The sequence below is a fragment of the Melanotaenia boesemani genome, chromosome 3 (genome assembly GCF_017639745.1).
Source record: "Melanotaenia boesemani isolate fMelBoe1 chromosome 3, fMelBoe1.pri, whole genome shotgun sequence".
NCBI lineage: Eukaryota > Metazoa > Chordata > Actinopteri > Atheriniformes > Melanotaeniidae > Melanotaenia > Melanotaenia boesemani.
In genome coordinates, this window is record NC_055684.1 from 28,626,791 (window position 1) to 28,647,073 (window position 20,283).

Here is a 20,283-nt window from a genome sequence, read left to right on the forward strand (position 1 = left end):
CTGATGCACAATACAGAGAAATTAAACAAAACTGATCTCCATCCATTCATTCATTTTCTGGCGCTTGTCCGGGGTTCGGGTCGCGGGGGCAGCTGTCTAAGCAGGGAAACCCAGATTTCCCTCTCCCCGGCCCCAGCTGGTCCAGGGGGATCCTGAGGCGTTCCCAGGCCAGCTGAGAGATGTAGTCATTCCAGTGTGACCATGGTCTTCCCCGGGTCTTCCTCCCAGTGGGACGTGCCTGGAACACCTCACCAGGCAGGCGTCCAGGAGGCATCCAACTGGATGTGATCATAGGCAAGGGTAGGAAGGTAGATCGACCGATAAATCAAGAGCTTTGCCTTTTGGCTCAGCTCCTCCTTCACAACAGACCAATGCAGAGTCCACATCACTGCAGACGCCGAACCAATCCGCCTGTCAATCAGCCGCTCCATCCTTCCCTTGCTCGTGAAGAAGACCCCGAGATACTTGAACTCAAACACTTGGGGCAGGACCTCATTTCCAACTTGGAGAAAACACTCCACCCTTTTTAAAAACTGATCTCTTAGTTAAAATGTTCATTTGTAAAGGAAATATGTGGCCTAATGTCAATACAGACATATCAGACCATCACACTGATCTCTGCAGATACTAAATAGTGTTTAAACACAGACACAAATTACATCAGCCTGCCTTCTTTACTTTAAAAGTGCAACAATGTCATTAGTGAGATGTGTTCACTCCAATAATTTATATAAAAAAGGCTTGTGGTGAAAAGTTGATTGTTAGAATTGTCTTCAAGTTTCAGTTTGATTTAGCTAAGAGTTAGCGTCATACATCTCCATGATCCTGAGACATAATAGTCTTGGAGAAGGTCCTGAACACTTTTAATTTAAGCCGCACAAATTGATTATGGATTTTGTTGCAAAAGACCTCTTATGATTGTGTGGGCTTCACTATACACCATTTTATTTTTCTGTTACCTCTTTTAGCCTTTTACTGTGTTATGGTTGTGAAATTGATGTCTTTGTCTTTACGTAACTAGAAGTTCCAAAGTTCCATTATGCCTAACAATCTGTACATTGTGGAAAAATACAAGTTAGACTTTTAATTTTTACCTTTTAAAACAGCAAATTTATTCATTTTTAAAATATATAAAAAAAAAAAATCAACAGAAAAGTATTACTATTTCATTGTCACTAATAGAAACAGTACGGAAGCACTGAGTCTTTGAGCACTTTTAGCCGCTCTTCAAGTATGATAATTCAGTTCATAGATTATTCTTCTGCAGTGAAAGAGCCACCAGGAGAGCAGCATCCTGATGGCAAGGTTGCCACTCCAAACATAGTCTTTGATAATAATATATCCTGGTTGTGACAGAACCAGTGTTATTGACTCTACACATCCAAAAGAAACAAGAACCCACAGCTATCTGATCCAGTGACTGATTCCAGAGCAATGTAGCTGATGTGCAGGCACACCGATCTTCAATGTATAGTGAGCAGAATGAGGAGGAGTTGGTCACATAAGCTGAAACTTGAAAAGAGAGTAACAGGAGAACAGAAAAGCAGACTGGAAAAAACAGAATTACATGACTAAAAGAGAGAAAGCTCACAAAAAAAAACCCCACAATGTGTGCAACTAAATACGCACGTGTCAACTCATTACAATTAAAAAGTAAAAATGCATCCATCAGCTGTGTTAAAAATAGCAGTGACGTCAAACAATACCACTTGAGTCAGCTCAAACATAATAAAACTGAATTTCTTCTGTGAAGTAACAATGCAAAGTTTTCCACGTGTAAACAAATTTACTCAGAAGAGAGAAATCAAGTGTGCAGTTCTCTCAGCTTTTACTTCAACTATGCTCCATTCACCTTTACAGTATGTGCTTGTGCCACCATTGCACCTAACTCAATGTCAAACATCCACCCATTGCGTTTTTTTGATTTTATTCTTCTCAAAACATATTTCAGGTAGTGATAAAGTGACAAACCTCTAAAACACCTCTGAGTGTTCTGAGAGAAAGTATAAGAAAAGAAAGGACTATTAAGACTCAACTTCCTACAGTACATGTCCTCTCTTTACACATAGGCCTCAAAGCCAAAGTCCCTTCATCATTTTAATACTCTTCTCCAAGTCGGTCATCTGGGATGCAGAAGAAAGCGATGAAAATACTCTGAAATAGCATCCCAGTGCCTCCAGAGGAAGGCGAGTAGGATTACGAGGAGCAGCGTGGAAAGTGTGCGGCTCCGTGTTTTCATCAAGGGGACAACGCAGTTAGCCACTGTGGACACAAACACCAAAAGAACAGCCATAACAGCTAGCAGCACATTGATTAGCTTTCCAAGAAGAGTCCGTGCTGTGGCATTTTCCAGTCCCTCCAGCTGCACCACCTGCTGTTGTTGCTGCTGCAGCTCCATCTTTGAAATGCGAGTCTGACAAGCCTCCAGCGCCTCCTACAAGTTGAAGAGAAAACTGTCAGAGAAATAGTTCTGATGACTCAGCAGAAATCTTATTTAGTTGAAGCTTGCCTGTATGTCTCTTGCTCTTTCGTAAGACTGGTAGGCAATCTTCTCCTCCATGCTGGCTAATTCCTGTTTCAAGTTTAGAATTTCATTCTGGTGGAGTTCTGTCAAGTCATTCAGCTGCTCTTCTAAACGTTCACACCTGAAAAAACCATTGCCAGTTCAGAAAACAAGACATGTTCTCCTCATATGGATCTAATGAAGGATATTACAGTGAATGTGCTGAAACTACCTGTATCGTTCCTCTTGCAGGGCTTCCATGATCATAGTGTAGTCCCGCTGATAGTGGGCTTTTAAATCTTCAAAGGATTCCTCTAGTCGACCCTGGTTTTCCCGGAGCTCCTGGATCTCATGGAGTATAGCATCAAAGCCTGATGTTTGGGCAGGATCAAGTGTATTACCCTTAGAGCTAGGGGGGCCTCCAGGGGCTCCAGGGGTGCTGTTAGCTCCTGCAGAACCCGAAGTAGCACTAGAACAGTCATCATCACTACCATACTTTGGGCTGGATTGTAACTGTCCTGTCCCAAGAGTTCGTGATCCCCCAGGACCAACACCCTCGTCTCCCTGGGTTTCGTCCAAAGAGTCTTTCAGGGCTGCGATGTTATCAGCACTGCCAAACTTGTTTCGGATGAGGGAAGCTATTTCTCTTGGCTTGGACACCACAGCTCCAGCTGCAGAGTGGGTGGCGTGAGAGAAGCTGGACAGGCCGCCTGTTACCTACAATGAGCAACATCAGATCATTACTCAGGCTACGAAAAGTTGTTTAAAGAAATACAGGAATATTACATCTGGTTTGAAAGAAGTTAATTCATGTAACATATCTTAATACATAACTTTTAGTCTAAGAACTTGTGGAAAGAATGTTTTCATTAGCATAACATGTTTAAGTATTTCTTCCTCTCAGCATTAGGTGTGGTTATTTAAACAAACTCAATGGTGTGTGCAAATGTTGGGTTAACTCTAATCTCTTAAAGCATGATAAAGTCAGTAAGATTGGTACACAAAGGATCCTTCCACATTTTCAATTTAGTATTTAGTAATTATATTAATTAGTTCCACCTCTATATTCCTTCAGTTTTACACCATTATAGTGGCTTTGATTCTTCACTTTTTTTAGAGCCACAAAAATATGATAAATCTGGAAAAAGACTTGTAGTTAAAGAAATTACAACATCAACAAACAGGACAATATCATTTCGAGCAAGGGTCATCAACTACGTTACTCAAGGTGCTACCATCCTGCAGGTTTTAGATGTTCCCCTGCTACAACACACATAAACAAAATGATTTATAACAGCTTGTTGTCAAGTTCTGCACAAGCCTGTTAATGACCAAATGATTTGAACCAGGAGTGTTGCAGCAGGCAAACATCTAAAACATGCAGGATGGTAGCACTTGAAGACCGGAGTTGGTGACCGCTTATTTAGCATATACACAAAGCATTTTGATTCAAAAAGAAAAATGAAGGGGTTAGTGTTAATAAACTTTACAGCAAAAACTTCCGCAATCTTGATAAAATTATGTACATGGTGAAATCAGAGCTGCTAAGCTGAAACTATGTGTTAAAACCACTTCCAAAGTACATGAGAGGACTTTTACCTTCTGCATTAAGTGTCTTTTTGGTGAGCATTTACGTGGAAACCAATGATGGGTCAATATGAGCTGATAACAGACAACTAATTTGTGGCTAGGGTCCATTGCATTGAGCAGCCAGGGCTCAGGGACCTGTACTCTGAACTCTCTCCAGCCAGTAAAAGTCAGTTACATGTTCACTAATCTTATTTTTAGCTTTTTCCATTTCTCTCCATTGTTTCCTCTCTTCCTCTGACATTGTCCTTTCACATTTCTTAGCTGAATCAGCCAGTGTGATGCCAAGATCAGCATGTTTGCCGAGAATTGCAAGCAGACTGTACTTGTGTCATTGTAGTAATTTCTGAGTCGTATCACCGCTAGAATCAATGTAGTTTTCATTGTTGTGTTTTCTTAAGCCAATACATTTAAAATCTGTACTTTAGGCATATTTAGAGCTACTTTACTGAGTAAAACATTCTTTATTCTCTTTATTAGCTCATTTACTTAGTGGAGAAGCTTTAAATATTTCTGAAGTACAGATCTCAAATAATGTACTGGCATTAAAAAATAAAAAAAATATATATATTGAAACTATATTGATTCTAGGTGTGATACGCCTTAGAAAATACTACAGTGACATGAGTAGATTCCGCTTGCTTGACTATGCGCGTTTATGCGATGGACATGCAACTCTAAGCAGACACGTCCTCAGCATTACAGTCGTTTGTTGATATCGAGTAGCTACCGCGTGATGAGGTGCGTAAACAAAACTCAGTTGTAACGTCACATGGTGTCCCGGAAGCAAAAGTTGTGACATGTGGGACCCTGCTGAGCAGCAACGGCTGCAGAAATGTACATGATAAATGTCACTTTGCCATCAAACAAGTCCAAAATGCAAAGTTTTCATGTCGTGAAATGTTACATAGAGCATCTTTAAAGTAAGTCGGATTCCCAGCATGGTTGTTAGCACAGAAAAAAACACTAAAGAACAATATGAAGCACTAACCTTAGCTCCAACATCTTTCAGTCCCTGGTGCATGTCCCGCAACACATCTTTGGGCTGGCGAGGGATGCCATTGTGCTCCACCTCACGAAGCTTCCTGTGGTAGTGCTCAAGCTTCCTCTGTAGTTGCTGGATAGTCTGAGCTGACTTTTGGTTTTTCTTCTCAAACACCTGTTTGATGCGTGCACTCTGCTGTTTGTCTGCGTTATTGGCAAGTTTCAGGTATTCAGCAACGTTGTCGTCACGAGCAGTTTGTTCGATCTTGATTTGCTCGGTAAGCTTGAGGATCTTCTGTTGTAGCTGGGCAATAGCCTGCTTAGTACGCTGAGGGTCTGGAGTACTGTCAACAACGTCATACCCGTCCGCACCATAAGGGAGGGCATTAGGTGACACAGCAGGGGCTGATCCATCATACCGTTCCAACTATTAAAAAAAAGTAAAGTAATCAATTTTAATAATTTAAAACATATCAGTGCATTAAAAAGAACAAAAAAAGTCAGAAACATATTAGATCATGTGTTCTTCTACAAACAGATGGTAATGTAAGGGACTGCAATGACTTTTTTTTTTAGTGGCTGCTAAAAGGTTTTGTCTCAGTATGTATAATGCAATGCTGAAAACAGATGTTTTAGGAAAAAATGAAACCTAATGACTTAACAATTCAGGTAGGAAGAAGTAACTTTACACAACAGAAATGCTTTCAAAAGCACTGACTACAAGCTTTACAATGAAAGTACACAGAATAAATGTAAATTTCCAAAAAGAATACTACCAATTTAAAATAATTTGCAAGTGAAATTATGATGATCATAACTATGAATTGTAGAGTTAGTTGATGAGTAAAAGTTTATGCATTTTGCAAAAAAATAGAAAAGCTAAAATATACTTGCTTTGGAAAATTGCTGGCAGGAGTGGTAGGTTTAGGTGGGTGGTAATTATTTGACTTAGTTATAGAAAAAAAAGCAAAGCTATGATAAGTCTGAAATTAATCTGTAATTACACATTTACAACAGCAGAGGGCGTCTATGCAATAAAGTTTCACTTTGAATTATCTCGCTCCAGGAGGTATAGGTGAAAAGAAAACATAACTAGAGAAGCAAAGCTAAAAAATTAACTCCTAGTTGACACTGAACTATTTCACAGTTTTAACCCCTCAGAAATTTATTTTATTTTATTATTTTTAATGATTAACCTAAAGGCTAGGTACTGTCTGAAACATTATATACATGAGTTATACATTTGATGTGAGGCATAAAGAATCCTATTAAGTTGGCATACTATGTAGAAATGCATATAAAAACTACCAATAATTTTCAAATAATCTAAATTAGAAAGATTTTCTCTGATAAAGACAATCAAGATCTGTATCTGTATGTTTAGTTCAGCAACAATGGTGCCTTCACAGACAGTGAAATTATGTTTTGTACACTAATACAACACTGTATCACAGAAGCTGGCTATTAGACTGTACTAATATCAAGTTGGATGAACCCTCTTCTTAATAGCCTGAATCATAATGCATCAATTCATACATAATTTCACATTTAATTCCTCAAACCTCAGAATAGTCTAGTAGTTTATCTCAGAAGTTAGGTCAGTAGGTGGTGATCTTTCCGGCTCTATGCTTCTATGCAGAGTAAAGCACAATAGAACATAATTTATCCACAAAACATGAAAAGTAGTGTACCTGCCTCAGAGATAAGACCCCCAGAGATTAAAAACTCATCAGCAAAACATTGTTAAAACACAAGCAATTGCCCTTTAACATTCTGAAGTTACTGCCAAAATCCCATAAAAACAAGCCAGCACCTGAGCTGCAAAATGTACAAACAGCCTCTAAGAGCAGTTGGTAGTGAGACAAATGCAGAGGGGACCACGTCATAGTGCAAGTGAAATATATATTCATTTAAAAATAACTGAGGTAGGAACTTTTCTGAAACAGTTTCATATCCGTTTTGAAACAATCTGCTAATTTACATATTATGAACAGACACCTGAATTTTCTATAAAAGTTCAAACTTTTCGTATCAGTTTTTTTTTTTCTTAGAAAGAAAATCCTAATTATATAAGACAACATTTCAGTCAGTGAATCCTTTAACAGTTTGTTTCCCTTTAATATACAACGTCAAACAAATACATCATCAAACAAGTTTGAGTTTGTTTACTCCTGCGAGCTTTCTGACCCGAAGTACACTGAGAGATGGCAAATGCTAAATTTAGAAAGGCTTAAAGCACACAGTGGCCAAGCAGTCAAAGGCAATCTCTGACCTTCCAACGCTGACAGCTCATCTCTCCATTCAGTGGTGCAACCAGGCACATCTAAACCATTAAAAGACTTTTAGCATGATTTCCCAGTTCACTTGGTTTTAGCGTTTATGCACACAGAGTATGAGTCAGGCTTTTTTCTATTATCTTCATTGTTATAGTTAAAAATCAAAATACACCACACTTCTTGCTTCACTAGCACATTCTAACAAATTTAAAATTAACGTTTTACATTCAGAGGCCAGCTCTTCTAGGAATAGAATTTTAGGATCTAAGTAATAAACATAATGTTAAATGAGCTATAACATGCATTTCTCAAGACTTAATTTTTAAATTGTGTGCCTAGAAAACGCTGAAAATATAATTTAACATGGATTGCATTACTTAAGCTCATTGTTCCTCTGTTTGTACATGTCTTTGCCTGTGCGTGTTTAAACTTGTGCCATTAAATCTACACTGTATGACAATGTATCATCACATGGTTGTGCTTCAATGCTCACCACCTTAAGGGATTGAGACACTCACCTTGTCAGGCTCTTCAGTGGAGTGGTATCCAGAGGTCAGCAGCATGTCCACCAGAGCTGGGCTGGTGGGTGTATCGGTGGTCGAGGAGGAGCGTGGGCGTCCAGCCTGCAGCAGGACCTCATGAGTACTCCGCCTGTGGATTTGTGGGCTACCTTTCTGGGGAGGATCTCCAGGGCCCCCAGCCTTGCTGCGGCGGCTCTGCAGGCTGGTGCCACGCTTCATCATCGGTGGGCCTCGGATTTGCTGCAGGACACGGCTCAGAGCTGCAGGAGGGGCGGAAGTGGCATGGTTGTCAGAATCCAAAGGGAGGGCCAAGGAGGCAGGAGCGTCCCCTACTTCTGACCCTATGTCAACGGGTTCAGAGGGAGGGGCGCTTGTGCAGGATAAGGCGGAGTCATGTGGGGAAACGGAGGAGCGTCGGCGCTGTGGCTGGAAGAACTGCTTCAGGCCATGGCCCAACGCTCCCATGTTCTCCAGGGCATTATGGGTGATTTTGGACAAGCCGTGCTCTGACTCCGACGCCCTCCTGCCGACCTCCAGCTCCGCTCGGCCTCCTGCGTCCGGCTCCTCTGGACTCTGCTCACTACTACCCTGATCCATCAGAGACCTCCAGTTTCACAGTGAGGTTCTACTTGGGGGTGCAGGAGACTAGCTACGCCCGTCGACACCTGCCTTCTGAGAGGCTGGGTGAAAGCCGGGAAGCAGAGGGGATGGTGCTCAGTTGGGCCTTTTGAGTGGGCATGCATCTGTGGCTTGGCTCAATGTCATGCTTGTCTACCACAGAAAGGAAAATAAAATGCATTATGACATGCAGCAGTAAGTGAATAACAAAATAAGCAGAAGCATAATGTGAAAAACTAAACAAAAACTGGGCCGATACTGACATGACCACTTCATTTTAGCATTTATTCTTTTAAATTTTGCACAAATTTTTGTTCATAATTGGAAAAATATACATAAATTTCTACTCAGAGTACTAATGTAGGTTGTTTTAACTGATCACAATGGGGTGTACCTGAGAGTATCGACCCAGAAATGTAAAAGTCTGCCAAGTAAAAAATAGTTTGTGAACAGTTTCTGAAATGTCTCCGTCTAACCAGCTGAACGTGTTTTGTATGTCATTAAAAATCAATTTCTATTCTTAATTTCTGTGCATTCAAGCCGAATACTTTCAAAGTCACTGAAGTACATTTCAGAAAATATTCATTAACAAAAGTTTATAATGCTTGGATACTGAAAAAAGAGACTAGAGAAAGTAACAAATCTAAACAATAAATATGTGTACTAAATGAAAAACTTAATGGATAGTGACAACATCTAATTCTCATGTGAATATGGTGATATGGTGATATGCAATTCACAGCAGCCTCCCCTTTGCATCAGATTTTTAAAAAGGCTATAACCTTTAATATAAAGACTTATTTCATGTCTTTGGCACTTAAATATTACTCTACACTGAACACATTTTTTTAATGTGCCAACATGTAATGAAAGTAAAGATAAAGTTAATAGAAGAGGTGAGAGAGTGTGACAGAGAGCTTACCATCAGCCCAGCCTTTCCTCTTCTGACTCGCAACTCAGGACAGGCTGAATGGGACACAAACATAGGCATGTAATGAAGTACAAAAACAGGTATACAGAACAAAAAGAGAAAAATTAATAAAAAAAAACACTCAAAACATACCTTCTACTTATTAATGGCTTATTAAAAAGTTAATATTTAAGGCTTAATTCACATTACCAGCCACACTGCTCAGTCTTGGATTCAATACAGATCCAATATGACTCTTCCCAATTACTACAGGCCTGTTGCACATAATTTTCATGGGAAAAAAAAAAGAGACTGTCAACCGAAACGGCACATATGTCCACTCGAGACCTTCTTGTGTGTGTCATACTTATCCACAACATAACTTGTATATACGAGACCATTTAGAAGATGAGACTTAGAAAAGCAATTCTGTAATGAAAGCTAATCGCAGCAAATTTCGGAATCACATTCACCTCTAAAAGAAAGCATTTACCAAGTTATACAAGACTGAGGAGGATAAGAAAAAAGCTATATAGCTAGCATTTACTGTGTTAGCAGCTATTGCTAGCAGTGCTGTAGTAATGTTAAGACAACGCCCTGCATGTGTATACAAGCAAAAAGCCACATGGAATCTGATATGAGTGACCCAAGTCATGTGTAATAACCACATATTGGCTCTATAGTCAATCCAGGACCCGGAGCTGAAGCGACACAAATAGGAAAATGAAAATCGTAGTTCATGCTTAGATTTCTGGAATTGTTCACTGTTCAAATTCAGAAAACATTATACCAAACAACTTAAAAAGCTCCCAACATCATGACCCTGAGAAACTGTAGATGACCCAGCAGACCTGTTTAAGACGTCTGTTAAAAAACTCATGTTGTGTTTGTTAACTACAAGATTTGTAATTTGAACTTTAAACTACAATAAAAAATATGAAAATCACAATTTATTTTGTGAAAGGATTCTTTAAATTTATGACTGAATGAATATCAAATAAAGTCTAACCCTTTTGCTGCCAGTCTTGACCATGTACCACTAGGAGCTTTTTTTTTTTGGAAAATACACAATATTTCCCTATTCTAACCACAAATTTGTATTTGACTATCATTAGTATCATTAGCCTACCCATCTGATTTATAGCTGAGAAGACTGATTTCGTAGCATTTTTACCTTTTTTATATCGTCAGATTGATTTAAAAAAAAAAATGTAATGTGTTTGGACTTTAAAATGCAATAAAAATATGAATGTTTAATATTTTTTTTACCTTTTTTTCATGATTTTTTTTAATTGATATTGTGATTATAACATAATTTGCTACAAATTCTGAAAAATTCCTAATTTGTGTCGTTGTGCATGGTTGTTCCTCAGAGGGAAACCATTTGAAATGCATTAATCAACTAGATTTTATTTTAAAAAAAAAATCTAATTTTATACCATGAATTATACAAGGATGTCAAAAAAGGTCCCCACAGAGGTCAGTGAAGGAGGGGCTAAAAAGGGGCAATTTTGTGATTGACCTAATTTGGACTAAACTTTAATGGGTTTACTGTAGGGAAATCACAAATTACAATTTTTTCCCTTCTTTAATTTAAAGGGGTCAAAGAATTGTGTTATAAAGGTACAAATCTTGTAGTTAACAATACCAAAGTAACAAAAACATCTCACACTGCCAAAATACAATGGATGTGAAAGAAACTCAAAAATCTTAAAAAACAGTGACACTTCCCTCCCAGATTTCATGGCTGGGGAACAATCACAGCCAAAATTATCTCAATGGATGCACCTCACAACTGCACAAATTACTGAACAAGGCATAAGGGTTCAGAGATAGCAGGGCAATTGTTTTAATACAACAATCATTGTACACCAGAACACATATGATGTTCATATGACCGGACATGAAAACATGACATCAACTTTACACCCACAGCCCAAACAGAAAGAACACATGGCCACTACGAACAGCTCTAAGGAGCTGTCACTGCACAACTCATCTGCAACACACACAAACAAGAGCTGCGGCTGCTAGCCCGAGAGTGATCCCTCATGTCCTGATTTGTTTCAAAACCAACAAACAAGCACAGGATCTGGAAATATCAGCTTTATACTATTTGTTTTTAGTACTCCAAAACATTTGTCCTGAAAAAAAGAAAATCAAACCTCAATGACAGAGCTGGAAGCTACAAGCTCTTCTTTTTAATGTACAGATTCATAACAGTGTTATTCATGGGTTTGCTTTAGTATTAAATGTTATTTGATTAATTTGATCTTTGTAATCAGTTTAACTGCTTTAATGTGAGCACCACACAAACACTAAGTTAACTGGTGTTCTTGTCCCTCTGAATGCCTGAATCACATGAAAGCAGGCAGGCTGCCCTTGGTTGCAGTACTAATGAACAGCAGGCAATCACAAATTAGAGGGTACATTATTTTTGTAAAGCATGTGTCCTAAATTACATATTCTCTTTTGTTACATTAAACCAAGGAACTCTCTCTAAAACTATTATATATACATATATATATAAAAATGTTTTCAGCTGCATGTTACTGATGTTTCCTTGGTCTTGCACCACCCAGCCAAGTTGTCTTACAAGACAAGTTGTGTTGCATGTTTCAGTGAACCTAAAAGAAAATATGCAAGACATAAAGGGATTGGTCTGACTATGTGTTACATGAACTGCCTTGCAAACAGAAAAAAATGATCCTGTGAGTCAGCACAGCCACAAGGTATCATTTAACAAGCCAGTGGAGCAATCTAGCAACAAAAACGCAAAAGAAATGCTCCACTGGTGATATGTTGTGACTCATTTTGTGCTAGTCCTGCAGTCTTACAGGAGAGCACTTAGGTGGGTGGCGGAGAATAGTTCAATCATACATTTACCAACCAGTTTCAGCTGAAACACATACTTAAAGGTTAGTTGCACTAGTGCACAATATTACAGTTCACCCATTATTAATGCTCAATCATTACTCAGAACAATGGAAAACTTCATTAAATACCATTGTAAGGGCTATGCTGTAAATATTAACAGACTGCAGGTATATGTGGCTCAATTTCAGAAAAAAATTAAAAAACAAAACAGAAAAGCAATGTTTTCACTACAAAATTAAGTTTTATCACTGATAAAAGAGTGACATTGCAACAACCTTTTTAAGCTCAAAGGGTCAAATCAGGGTTCAGGGAAAATAAACCTTCCATACAGATGCTGAACTATATCCTACATCTGCAATGGAAATGCAAATGACATCCGACTCCTCCAAGCAGAGGGCAAAGTGTTGTCTAAAGTGGGTCAGCCAACATTCACCTATCAGTCTCTGTGCATGCAGTGCTCCAATGTCACACCAGCTACAGTGTACAGGTCAATAAGCAATTCACTCACTTTGAACATTCTTGGAACACTTCACAGTAAACAAGGTGTATTATTACAGCTATCAAGACTATTCATAGTAACTTAAGATTTTAATATGACTGATTGCTGCAAATGATTTTAAACAGTGGCTTTGTTCAGACAACAATAACAGGAAAGTATTTTTTAAGGCATTGCTAAATCAATATATAAACCCCACAAAGACCGCTTTCACACAACTTACAAAACATACAAAACATCCAGATTGTTGATACAAATATCATCAAATGAGAGACACAAAGTTTAAAGACTTTTTATCCTAAATTACTCTCAACTGAGTAACATGTGCAACAACAACACAACATACCTTTAGATGTGGTCATGAGCAGCGGATCTGTGTATCTAATAACACAGAAATAAGGCTTAATCCAACCAAGTTTCTTGAACTACTTCCTCTGTGTAATCAAATAGCTGTCAAACTTTAGTCAGCTGTGTCCGTGGAAATTTAGAAAAATCACATGCTGTAAAGAGAAAGAGAAAAAAAGACCAGGTATGAGAAACTCATTAGATGAAATGTGATCTCTTAAATTGAACACCACTGGACGTACAAACATGTACAAAGCTGAAAATGAAAAAAGGACAGGTGTACAGTCTTCTAAAAGAACTATTTTGGAGGTTTTAAAAAGGTGTAGACAAGTTCTTGCTATATGAATAGTCTAACGACTTCAATAAAGAGATAACTAAAATGCAATAATATAACAGAATGTATGTGGTGTTATTGTGTCATCACAAAGAAGTGGAGGGAGTAAGTCTGTGAAACCCCACATAGTATTCTAAACGCTTTTAAACACATTGATCCATCTCATTTGGTTTCAATTAATGCAGCATAGACCTCAGAAGACTTTTAATTTAATTAATTGTGCAGCGTTAATTAATAGAGCAGAACAGCCCAATGGGATTGTCTGCAGGACATTAACCATTCATTTGTCTTATAGAGGACAAACTGATAATGTGGCTGCGACACAGTTAACAGGGATTCAAACCATAGGTTCGTGTAAATATGGCTCTGCAAGATGAGATCACCACTTATTCATAAATATTTTCTTTCTGTTTGAATAGGTTGTTGTGCCAAGAAAAAACTTGGATAAAATGCACGATATCACGATGTCTTACTATTATTACAAAACTACACTGTTCAGTAAAGCTGCATTCAGTGTCATACGCATTTCAACTATGGTAACAACTAGATTTTTGTCAACTCAAATTAAACGAGAATAGCTGATAAAAGTAAATCACGAACAACGATATAGTTTTAATTTGCGACTGTTAAGTATCAGCAAACTGTCTGAGCCCAGTGGTTAGATGAGAAGGGGATGAAATTAGCTGTTCCGTTAGCTAAGAGTTGCAGACCAGACCTTTAACAAAAACACACACGCTCACAATTGAGAGGTTTACTGAAAGCATGACCACGTTTTTATCGTTTTATTGTAAAGTGGTGCTGACCCTGACGTAAGACGGAACACAGAGACCAGTTTTGATGGCTTGGATGCTCAAATAGGAGCTAGCAGTACAAGCTAACGTGGTGCGCCGGAGGGCGTTCATTTTACTTTACCGTGCACACCGATCCTGTGGTGGGGCGAGGTTAGTGTTTGCATGTATGGTGAATGTACTACAGCTGTTAGGTCTAATACTTGCATTCAGTTTAATCACCCACCCTAATGTAAGGGTACGAAAACGATGTTAACTGGATAATTTATTTAACACTTCACATGCATGAGCTCCCAGGGTTTTAACTGGCTACACTGCGAGACCAGTGTCTTCTGAGCAAGTAAATATATTTTAATTAAAAATCATCTTTTTTTATTGTGATCTCAAATTCAAGTTAATTAGCTATATGACGAGCCGTTTTGTACAATTCACCTATTTTCAAACAAACATTTGCTTGGCCTATCACCACAACCACTCTACAGTTCAGTGATAGTCGTCCCTTCTGTCTGTTCGAGCATACAGTTGACAAATAATATGAAAAAATTACACAGCAAGAAAATTAACACAAAACTCCGGTTAAATTTTAAAAAAAAAATTTAAACTTAAAAAGGCGGCTCCATCATTTTGAAGATGAGAGGCAGTATCCTGACAAACTGAAAGCTTACAGCAGACAACGGTCCCCACAGGTGTGAAAAGCTCAATCACCCAGTTTAGATCGGAGGCACTGAGTTCCCATCTGTCACATTCTCCCACCAGGTTTTAATCACACCTTGCACTCTTGTGTTTCATGGTGGCGTATTTAACTCTTAGGGTAGGTTTGCAACCTCTTCGTTACAGTCCGCAGTCGAAAACCAAACCAATATGGCTTACCTTTACTTAAAGGTAATAAATGTTGAACCGCCTGTTCTGTGACCGTACAACAAGATGTAATCAGGCCTGGGTGTTGCCCTCAAAGTTAAATCCTTCAGAGTTGTCTTCTTACAACATAAGCATTATTTCCCTTACTGTAATCACATTTAAATTCACTTAACATCGCCCATCCAGAATATCCTGGGTGGCAAATCAGGCGCTTATTCTCCGCCTGGCCACTCACCCTGTCAATTAGCAGGCTGGCTAAGCTCTAGCGAGAAAAAAAAAAAAAAAAAAAAAAACACCTCGCCTCAGCTTCAGCCATGGCTAGCTACAGGCAAACAGGGCACACCGCCAGGCAGCAACGACAACAGGCTGTACAACGTAAACAACTTCTGCCCCTCAGCAGGTTTGTTAACAGCAAAAGCAAACAATTGAAAAATCAGTTAATAAAATGTGCGTTTTATTGGCTTTAACTTACATGGGCGCTGAGAGGATTGTGTTGATGACCGTTCATTTCTCCCTGTGGTGGACACTCCCACGGTGACGTCAAATAGCGTGCTCAACGTCAGAGCGGCAGACAGTCAACCGTCCCAGATGATCCACGCAGGTGATTCAGGTTTACGCTCGCTTTAAAAATAGTCACCTTTTTTACTCGGCATTTCATCTGGTGTTATGACTGTTTTGAAGAGTTACAGCGGCCCAGAAGTGTTTTTTTTTCGGCATCGACATTATTCAAAATTATTTGAACCATTATGTTTAATTACCATGCGTCATTTGCTGTGGTCATGTTTACTGAATTTTCCATAATGTATTTTGAACTTCAGGGCCAAAAAAAAAAAAAAAAAAAAAAATATTCCCCCCCCCCCCCCTTTTATAGCTGGACTACAGAGAAAAACTGATTTTAATCTTCGCAGAACAGATGACACAAAACAAGTTAGTATTTTTTGCAACTGCCTTCTCTCTTTATTCCCCTGTTATTTACATTTCAAATTCCTGTTCCAAACACATGTTGGAGATAGTCTTATTCAGCAGGAATTCGTGACATCTCCACAACCTGTGATGCTCTTGGGCCCCTTAAACAGTATAGTCATCAACTTCTTTCAAGCGCCATTTGCCTCTGATTAGGAAGGAAAGAATAGAATGGCGGCACAGCTTGGTAGATAGGCTGATGTTCATGCTGATCAGATGAAGCTGGGTTTGAAGGCTCCATGCCTGGAGGATTGAGAAATACAGGCATAGGAGCTTGTTTAGGGAACAGATATACTGGCATAAAAGGGTGTGGTTGATAAGACGCAGGCTTCTCAGTGGGGGCTGGACTTATTGCTGAGGTGGGAGCAGGTGCTTGCATATGAGAACTTTGTCTTGAAGACAGATAATTAAGGGGAGGATACAACACAGGGATTTGGAAGGTTTGAGGATTCAAGTATTGTGGTGTGGACTGTTGGATTACAGATTTGGGATCTGCAATAACTTTGCTTTTTTCCCCTGGGGAAGATGGGTGTTTATGGAATTGCAGAAAGGGATATTGAGGCACTGGAAACTGTGGCTGTATGGGAACTTGAGGCTTCTCCTTTCCTGTAGGTGGTGATGGTGTGGTTACCAAAGCCTCTGTGATGGTAGTAGGAGGAGCTGGGTTTGGGAACATTGCAGGTACCATGGGGAATTGTGGAAAAAAAGGGACTTGATACTGAGGAGACTGTGACACCTGAGGTAACTGGACCTGTTGAGGAGCGGTATTCTGATTTGCAGAAGGCTGTTTTGGTAAATCAGATCTGGGAAACACAAAAAACTGAGGAAATTGTGGCATGAATGGAAATGAAGGATGCTGAGCTGCAGGTACTTCTTGGTTTTCTGCTGCATCTGCAGCAACAAAGGGGAGCTGTGGATGTGGCAGTGGTGCCACAGGAGCTGGACTTTCTGAGGTCTGGGGCTCTAGGAATTGTGAAAACATAGGAAAATAGGAGTACTGAGGATGCTGCAGGGCTTGATTATTGTCACTAGGTGGTGGACTTGTTCCCATTATAGGGTCAGTGTTGGATACCGGAGGGCATGCTGCTGAGAGCTCAAAATCTCCCCACCGAAGGGAAATTACATGCTCCTCATCCTGCAAAGAAATAAAAGTAAATCAAAAGCACCTTCATAGCTTAGCTTCAGTGTCTGCCCATAAGGGCTCATCATACCTCAACCTCTACACATGGGCCTCCATTGTAGGGTGCAGAAAGTGCCAGTTCTCCAGAAAACTCTTCAAAAGTCAGTCCACAACTGCTGCATGTCATTGACAGGGGCTGCCACATACCAGACACTGCAATGGTTTAAATAATTGGAAAGAAAATTAGCTGGAGCCATTTTAAGGAACCAGTACACAAAGTTATCACCTACTCTTTACTTTGAGATCCTTTGCTGCAACACCACCAAGCTTAACCACCATGTGAGATGGAAAGCAGAAAATAGAGGGCGATGGCAATGTTGCAGGACAAGACATGGTCATCGGTGTACCCCATAAATGCAGTGGCAGGACATAATCATCATCCTGCAACAGGAAAACAGCAGAGAGGTTTGGGCTCAACAAACAGTGTGCAGACAGATTGAAATGAGAAGCATAAAAGTGAACCTTACTTGCTTGTTAACATTGCAGCCCTGATAGTTTGCAGCATACTGTACATCTCTGCGGTACCTCTTCATAGAGAAACCACATGTGGAGGGCATCTGAGACAAAGGAGTAAGAGGTACCTCACCTGTTTGACATAAAAAATTATATTTATAAAAAAAAAAAAAAAAAAAAAAAAAAAAAAAGTTAAAAACTTTGCACCATATGAGCAAACACCCCCAAATCCTATCACAGAACCTACCATTATCCACCAGAAAATGTGGAGTTCCAATGCGTTTGACTGTCAGAGTCATTTGACTGCTGCTGCATTCCACTGATGGATCCAGTCGCTTCAGTTTTGCGGTCAAAACATTCTGCAGTACTGAAGACACAAGCGTAAAGTCGCCTGATGGAATTAAAAGTTCCAAACCAGACAGATGACGCTGCCAAAAATGACAAATTTTCATAAAATACTGTGTCAATTAATTAAAAAAAAAAAAAAAAAAAAAAAAAAAAAAAAAAACCTTGTGACATTTTGTTTAATTCTCTTATGGTAGGTTGTGCCTTCACTTTTGTTGATCTACTTTGCATTATTCACTGTAGCCAAAAAATAATGAATATATCAAAAAAGTCTACATTGATAAAGTTTCTGTAGAATTCCGCTTGCATTGTCCTTCATCAAAGACAAATCAGAAGAAAACTTTTTTTAAATCGAGCCACCTTATGTAGGTGACTTAACCCTTTAAAGTTCACACTAAGACTTTTCTTTTGGAAAAGAGTATAAATAATTTTTTAGCTACTGGTTGAGATAAAAGTTAGCATCTTGGTGAAATGGTCAAAATTTGAAACGCACTTATTTTGGGTATGTAATACCCAAACCAATTAGTAGTGATGGCTCCCGCAGGTTTTTCTTCCCCCCTCCCCCCACAATTTTTAAATAAAATTCAGTCTACCTAACAGTAGAGCTAAGGCCTTTAAGGGTTAAAGGGCACAATTATTAAACATTTAAGCCAAATGACAGTCTGGGCAAGGATGTTTCACTATTATTGATGAAACAATGAATACCTGCTATACCAGAAAAATTGGTATCAAAGCCTGGATACTATAAATGTTTTTGGCATGCTCAAAATGCCTTTTGGATCATAAGAGACTCCAAAAGGGATCTGCACACTGCATGCCAGCTCATATAGAGATCGTGTGGATATTTCATTGCATGTTCAACCCTTCCTTTGGTTTTTGTGTGCATGCAGTTTCATCTGTGGATGCTTGTGAATTCCATCAAAATCCATCAGCTCCACAGGACATTAAAGATCTGAACATTGAAGTGTGAGAATTTAAAGGTTTAAGGTTTCCAACTAGCATTTATAGTTGAATGCACACATTCACAAAAAGTAGTGACCTAAGGCAATCCAAAAGCAAATTGCCATGTATGTTGTTTCAATTAGTAATATTCAAGTAACAAAACAATTTTATATATATATATATATATATATATATATATATATATATATATATATATATATATATATATATATATATATAAATAAATAAATAAATAAATAAATAAAATTGACAATGCTTGGTAAAAAAAAAAAAAAAAACATTTTAGTTGTGTTTCATCTGATGAATAAGTATTTGAATGCCCAGATGGAAGGAAGAGATACTTTAATTTGACTGTTGCTAATTTTAAGCAACAACCCAAAAAGTAAACTGGCACCACAGCTGAAAGAATGCTGGTTAAGTTCGTGGTAATGCACGATCAGGAAATCCAGAAAGAGATGCAAGCATCTGCACACAGACCTACCGTTAGTCGAATTCAGGTGATCCTGTTGGTCAAATTTGAAGGTGAGTGAACCGGGTCTTGCTTGGGCCGCAGGTTCAAGTTTAAAACCAGACACCACACTACTGAGATGATGGCTGCCCTGAACAGGCGTCCGCGTATCGGCCTCAACAGCTTGTCCATTACAGAGTTTAAAGAGCGTCAGAATTACCATCACTGCGAAACACGACAAACGATTCTTCCAAGGCATCACACCTCTGTGATTATATTAGCGGTGTGCGTTTGAAAAGTTAAGCTAGTTGCCAAGACCGCCACCACGTCGGGCCATCGTACATATAGGCTACTTAGGAAAGTTAATTGACTAATCAATTACCGCCACGTCACTCAGAGCAGCTGCTGCTGAGGAGGAGGATGATGACGCTCATGCTGTGTTTAGGTAACCTGGCTGATCTCAAATCATCAAATAATGCTTGTCTAGTCGGACAGTTTTTTCAGAAAACGGGTTTTTCTTTGGAATTTTTACACCTAAAGGAACAGGTAACAACTTATGTCTCAGCAACAGACCGCTGTTTTTTTGTTTGTTTTGTTGTTGTTGTTGTTGTTTTTGTTTTGTTTTGTTTTGTTTTATGTGACAAAATACTTTGTTTTGGTTCTTTGCAATGTTGTCTGTTATATGTAGATTCAAAGCTAGTTTATCTGTTCATTTAGATGCTTTGGATACTTGAATGATTTATTGGTCAGTCAAGTGGCTTAACAAACAAAAAACATTCTTATATGTTGAGGTTCAATGACTAGAGCAAGAAAAAACAAGGGAGGCAATTGTCC

The 20,283-nt window shown here is 38.9% G+C and overlaps 2 protein-coding genes across 6 annotated transcripts; both read right to left on the bottom strand.

The window, feature by feature from the left end:
- Positions 1-1,093: 1,093 nt before the first annotated feature.
- tmcc1b (transmembrane and coiled-coil domain family 1b) lies at positions 1,094-15,665 on the bottom strand. Of its 5 annotated transcripts, none has more exons than XM_041980592.1 (8): positions 15,570-15,665; positions 13,119-13,272; positions 9,412-9,455; positions 7,869-8,642; positions 5,082-5,501; positions 2,736-3,220; positions 2,510-2,645; positions 1,094-2,434 (listed from the first exon to the last, which is right to left on the bottom strand). In XM_041980592.1, the coding sequence occupies exons 4-8, from the start codon at positions 8,466-8,468 to the stop codon at positions 2,120-2,122; spliced, it is 1,956 nt and encodes a 651-aa protein (XP_041836526.1). In that variant the 5' UTR covers positions 8,469-8,642; positions 9,412-9,455; positions 13,119-13,272; positions 15,570-15,665; the 3' UTR covers positions 1,094-2,119. The 5 variants fall into 5 exon arrangements, with proteins under 5 accessions (XP_041836526.1, XP_041836531.1, XP_041836527.1 ...); XM_041980597.1 differs by having other exon boundaries at positions 7,869-8,131; positions 15,570-15,664; XM_041980593.1 differs by lacking the exon at positions 15,570-15,665 and adding an exon at positions 15,110-15,341.
- Positions 15,666-16,029: 364 nt separating this feature from the next.
- Positions 16,030-19,795, bottom strand: LOC121637132 (leucine-rich repeat extensin-like protein 1). Its single transcript, XM_041981086.1, has 6 exons — positions 19,483-19,795; positions 17,941-18,060; positions 17,708-17,826; positions 17,471-17,621; positions 17,272-17,393; positions 16,030-17,195 (listed from the first exon to the last, which is right to left on the bottom strand). Exons 1-6 carry the CDS (start codon positions 19,706-19,708, stop codon positions 16,182-16,184), a joined length of 1,752 nt encoding a protein of 583 aa, XP_041837020.1. The 5' UTR covers positions 19,709-19,795; the 3' UTR covers positions 16,030-16,181.
- Between the last annotated feature and the right edge of the window lie 488 nt (positions 19,796-20,283).